Source organism: Malaclemys terrapin, chromosome 1, assembly GCF_027887155.1.
Source record: "Malaclemys terrapin pileata isolate rMalTer1 chromosome 1, rMalTer1.hap1, whole genome shotgun sequence".
In the NCBI taxonomy this organism is placed as follows: Eukaryota; Metazoa; Chordata; order Testudines; family Emydidae; genus Malaclemys; species Malaclemys terrapin.
Genome location: NC_071505.1, coordinates 87,660,398 through 87,665,915, shown reverse-complemented (window position 1 = coordinate 87,665,915; position 5,518 = coordinate 87,660,398). Strand labels below are relative to the sequence as shown.

Below are 5,518 nucleotides of genomic sequence, written 5' to 3'. Positions count from 1 at the left end.
CACCTCACCGAAATATTGGTTGGGAGGGGGAGAAACGAGAAGGACGAGGAACACCTACATTTTTTCCTTAAAAATTGAAACCCCTGTATAGTTTAAATTGACAATGTCATTTACTAAAACAAAATCAGTCCCCCCTCGATATAGGGGGCATATGCAATTTAAAAAAATGCTTTAACAAGTCGCCTGAAACTAAAGCACAAATACAGTTTGTTTTAAAAAATACACTTTGTTGTAGTTTGAAGAACACAAGCAGCAGCAGTTAGTGATATTAGAGCTCTTTGGGTGATAAAGTGGATGGCTCTTAAAAGAGCCTTTGGGTTATAGGTGTTCGTAGTCTTATAGCAAACTATTTACTTGGAGCTGGTGTACTTGGTGACGGCCTTGGTGCCCTCAGACACAGCATGTTTGGCCAGCTCCCCCGGCAGAAGCAGGCGCACAGCGGTCTGGATCTCCCGGGAAGTGATGGTTGAACGCTTGTTGTAATGAGCCAGGCGAGACGCTTCCCCCGCAATGCGCTCGAAGATGTCGTTCACAAAGGAGTTCATGATCCCCATGGCTTTAGAGGAGATACCGGTGTCCGGATGAACTTGTTTCAGCACTTTATACACGTAGATGGAATAACTCTCCTTCCTAGTCTTTCTGCGCTTCTTATCGCCCTTCTTCTGAGTCTTAGTCACAGCTTTTTTAGAGCCCTTCTTGGGAGCGGGAGCAGATTTTGCTGGCTCCGGCATTTTTGTTCTGTGTTCTCAAACACACTGCTTAAATAAAAAAAAATTGCAACAGCGAAAGAAGCTGACGGTAGCTCTATTTATAGAGAACTTATGCACACTAAAGTCTCACTTTACTGATTTTCTATTGGTTCTGAGACAATAGACGGGTTTCGAATGTTCCATTAACCTTCTCATTGGTCAGAGTTACATCTCCATCGCCATTGGCTGTTCAGACAATTAGTACTTTTCAGCCTATCACAATGTTTGAAAACTCCAAATAGAAAATATATAAAGGCAGCGCGAAACTCATTTTTTCTGACTTTTGCCGACTATCATAACAGTTTCTTTTTCGCGATTTACAATGTCAGGAAGAGGAAAGCAGGGAGGCAAAGCGAGGGCTAAGGCAAAGTCTCGCTCCTCGCGGGCTGGGCTGCAGTTCCCGGTGGGTCGAGTGCATCGTCTGCTTCGCAAAGGTAATTACGCTGAGCGGGTGGGGGCCGGAGCCCCGGTCTATATGGCCGCGGTGCTGGAGTATCTGACCGCTGAGATTCTCGAATTAGCCGGCAACGCTGCTCGGGACAACAAGAAAACCAGGATCATCCCCCGTCACCTGCAGCTCGCCATCCGTAACGACGAGGAGCTCAACAAGCTGCTTGGCAAAGTGACGATCGCTCAGGGGGGTGTCCTGCCCAACATCCAGGCTGTGCTGCTCCCCAAGAAAACTGAGAGCCACAAGGCCAAGAGCAAGTGAAGCTGATCAGAAAGCAGCAAAAATCTTCAGTTCAAAACCAACCCAAAGGCTCTTTTCAGAGCCACCCACAAAAATCAAAAAAAGGGCTTAATTATCTGTAACCATCACACTTTTAAAACAATAACTTTTTTTCCTTTCTGGGAATAAATGATTGAATTGGAGTTACAATAGCTGGAATAGAGGTATCTGAACGAAAATTTAACAATTCTGCAGAAGTCTGTTTTCCTACAAACAAGACATTGAGTCTCTCCTAATTTGAAATACGTGTTCGTAAGGTTTGTAGAAGACAGAAACCTCCCGGACAGTGAGTTCACTTTCCTTTTTGTTTAATTGTTCGGCTGGTCTGTGTGAAAAGGCGGGAATTCCTAATATGACGGTAACCTGTTACTAGATGTGGTTTCCAGAAACAACGCAATAAAATAAAATGGGAAATACGGTACCCATTATCGGTTATTTGTTCTAGATCTCAAAGTTTTCCAAAAGGCCTATGAATTGACTTTGGCGGGAAGGCCGGGGAATAAATTTGAACTAAAACATTTATCAAGACTCTCCTTTTCAACAGTTAGTCAATGAAAGTAGACGGATTTCCTCTGAACGGGAATAACGTTCCGGGTTGTCTGGCCAATCCTTGCACAGAGCGGGCTTTTCAAATATACCAACTGCTTCATTCCCTCCCACCAGCAAACCAGAAAAGGATTTTGTCCATATACAATCATCGAGCCCTGTAACTCGCCCTGTGAACAAAGGACAGTGCACATATATTCTGACTCATCCCTTTGAGAATGTATAGTGAGGCCTGTTTCCTCCAACTGCTTGAAAGCTGCACGGTCTAGGTAGTATTTTTGAATATAGCCCCCTCAAAAGAAAAAATAACCATGACTGCGGGAGGCGAAGGGACAAAATTAAAGCCGAAATTACTAGTCACTTTACTCGGGGTTAGGGAGAATGAGCTACTAAAATTGCACACACTGTACATACTTTTGAGCGGAGTCGCTTCTCCTTGACCCAGAGCAGTTCTCTTTACCCCTCACTGTTTGTATAATGGGAAGGGAGGAAGGGAACTGGTCGTAGAAAGCAGCCTGACGTTACAGTAAGTGAATCAGCTCTGTTTTTGAAAGGGATGGGTGGCTCTTAAAAGAGCCGTTGGGTTCATCTAAAAAGAAAGTGACTCTTTACTTCTTCTTGGGCGCTGCCTTCTTAGCCTTTGCTACTTTAGGTTTGGTTGGCTTAGGCTTGGCTACCTTGGGTTTCACCGCTTTGGCCTTAGCCGGGCTCTTAGCTGCCTTCTTGGGCTTAGCCGCTTTAACCTTTTTCGGGCTCTTGGCCGTTTTCTTGGGCGCGGCAGCTGCTGGTTTCTTGACTTTTTTCGGGCTTTTTTTCGCGACCGCAGCCTTTTTGGGTTTCTTGGCGGCGCTGGCGGGTTTCTTGGCAGCTGGTTTCTTAGGCTTTGCCGCTGGCTTTTTCTTCGGTGCCTTTTCCTTGGTCTCAGCCGGTTTCTTGTTGAGTTTAAAAGAGCCCGATGCGCCGGTGCCTTTGGTCTGCACCAACGTACCTTTGCTCACCAGGCTCTTGAGTCCTACTTTGATGCGGCTGTTGCTTTTCTCCACATCGTACCCTCCGGCGGCCAAAGCCTTCTTAAGAGCGGCCAGCGAGACCCCTTTGCGCTCCTTGGAAGCGGACACCGCCTTGGTGATCAGCTCGGTCACGCTGGGACCTGGAGGCTTGCGGGCTTTAGAGCCGCCTGTCGTCTTCTTCGGTTTCTTAGCGGCGGCTTTAGCCTCAGGAGCAGAGACAGCAGGAGCTGCAACAGGCGCCGTTTCGGACATAGTGACTATTATTTTCTTACACGCTAGCAAAACCAAACCAAATCACTTGGGGTGGATTAGTTCAGTTGCCTGGTATTTATATACAGGAGCAGCCCTGTGATTGGTGCGTTAAGGAACCCGCCCAGCAAGGCAGATCGGAGTCTTCTTCCCGCTCGATTTGTGTTTTTTCACATTTTTTTTTTTAAAGTGTATTTTTTTGTCCAATATCTGCCTCACAATAACCCAATTTCTTACCTGAGTGAAGAGGAAACTGGGTATTTTTGTTCAGCAGAATTTCAAGTTGAATAAAGGTGGGTTTAAAGAAGAGTCAATAAACATTAAATCTTGGAATTGTAGAGATTTAGGGACAAGGAAACTAGTTTTTCCTTGTGAAATAAAAGGTAATAGTTGTTCATAAAACCACAATTACAATTAAATATTATTCTTTAAGGCGTTTTCTATATATCAGGGTAGAAAACCCTTGATTTGAATCAATTTCCTCTGTAAAATGATTTTAAAGTGAAGAAAGTAAGGCAAACTTCTTTCAGGCTTTGAACATAGATTGAGATCTAGCCCCCTGAACTAAATCTTTCACTTCCATTAAATCTTTTTAAATATTTCCTATTTCCACAACACCAATAACTAATTAGAGGCTTATGGAGATATGTTTATGCACTGAAAATCTTTATGGGAATAGTTTTTAAGTTGTATCTTTCTAAGTGTTCCCGTATAAGATAAATTATCATTCTTAGTTTATGGTTGGGAGCTGATTTACAAATAGACTTGGAGTGTGTTGAAAGTTTTCTTGGGGATTATAGTCCACAATCTGATGAACATGCTAGACGGAAAGATGGTCATTAGGTATGTGGTCTATGCTGAGAAAGGCCAGGGCCACGCTCTCTACAGAATTGGTGGCTGTCCATCCCTCCACCCCATTAAAAACAAATCAGATCTTTCAACCTTTCACAATAACAACTGATATTTTAGTAGCTTCTTCTTTAACTCCGGGGGGGGGGGGGGGGATGCTAAACTACTAAATACATAACTTTCAGTAAAACTACATTTAATATTCCTACCTGTATTCTAAGTAAGAAATTATCCCCCGTGGGCCTATTAAAAATAGGTGGTTTCATAGCAGTTGTATTTTTTTTCTCCAGCTCTATATCACATATGCGGAAAAAGGGTGCATCCTTGAAGAGTTGAAACTCATAAAATACATTCATGTGGTGGATTTAAAATATTAAAGCTTTTATTGAGAAGAAGATTGTTCTAAATACTTTCTGCGGTAAATGATCCTATGACTGGGGATGGCTTTGTAGGGCCTTCCAAAACATTCTTTGGCAAGCTGAGTGACAGCAGACACTCATCAACTAGATTCCTGCTCCAGCTAGAAAGCAGCATTATTGAAATATTAAAAAGAATTTTCGGTTGTAATAATTTTTTAAGAAATAGGTTTGGAAGATACAGCTTCCAACAAGTTAAGAGTCTGAGTGTGGGAGCCAGCCATTCTATTTCTTCAAACTCTGCCCTATAGAAAAATAGCCACAATGTAATTGTGTAATGGGGTTGGATGTTTTTGGCCATTCTTTGAACTGAGTGAGGGATAGGATTCAGATTCTTTGTGATTTCTATCTGGCTACTGGGAATGGGATGAAACCCAGGGGTGAATTTGAAAATTCTTCTACAATGATTAGCCAGTGAAAATCCTCTGTCTTTATATCATTCTAATATTTTCATTCTCTTTTAAGCAGAAATAATGTATAGCAGTTGGAGGATGCATTAAGTACTCATTCAGAATGTTCTCTCTGACTTTCTAAAACAAAAGAAAACCTTCTGCAGTCTTTTAAAGACTTTATTCCCATGAATCTGAAGAAAAATAACATTTAAAAGAGAGCAATTATTGTGTGTAGTTTGGGGTGAGGTATGTAAAAGATAAGCAGGTGGCTTGAACAGTTTTTATGTAATGATGTCTGATCTAATTGAAAAGTGAGCAAAGCTCTGATATTTTGTTTGTTTTAGGAGCGAAGAAAGGGGAGACAAGGAAAGAGATTTATGTCTATCGAGCTGTGCATTATTTTTCTGCTCCTGAAGGCCATCTGCTAAACGAGGTGGTTTCTTGTAAAACAAGATAGGTCAGGATGAAAATGCAGATAAAGAAAAGTTATCCTTTTACTACTTAAATATTGCAAGGGATTACTATTTAAGACTGCCCCTGGTCTGTAATCTGTTTGAGGTTTAAGGCAGTGTGGAAG

The 5,518-nt window shown here is 42.3% G+C and overlaps 3 protein-coding genes across 3 annotated transcripts; 1 reads left to right on the top strand and 2 right to left on the bottom strand.

Moving 5' to 3' along the window:
* Positions 1–201: 201 nt before the first annotated feature.
* LOC128837898 (histone H2B 8) lies at positions 202–763 on the bottom strand. The gene has a single exon (XM_054029559.1). The coding sequence runs from the start codon at positions 729–731 to the stop codon at positions 351–353; it is 381 nt and encodes a 126-aa protein (XP_053885534.1). The 5' UTR covers positions 732–763; the 3' UTR covers positions 202–350.
* A 300-nt stretch (positions 764–1,063) lies between these two features.
* On the top strand, positions 1,064–1,859 carry LOC128837871 (histone H2A type 2-C). The gene has a single exon (XM_054029512.1). It carries the CDS (start codon positions 1,072–1,074, stop codon positions 1,459–1,461), a length of 390 nt encoding a protein of 129 aa, XP_053885487.1. The 5' UTR covers positions 1,064–1,071; the 3' UTR covers positions 1,462–1,859.
* Positions 1,860–2,633: 774 nt separating this feature from the next.
* On the bottom strand, positions 2,634–3,341 carry LOC128837804 (histone H1-like). The gene has a single exon (XM_054029371.1). The coding sequence runs from the start codon at positions 3,285–3,287 to the stop codon at positions 2,634–2,636; it is 654 nt and encodes a 217-aa protein (XP_053885346.1). The 5' UTR covers positions 3,288–3,341.
* Positions 3,342–5,518: the final 2,177 nt, after the last annotated feature.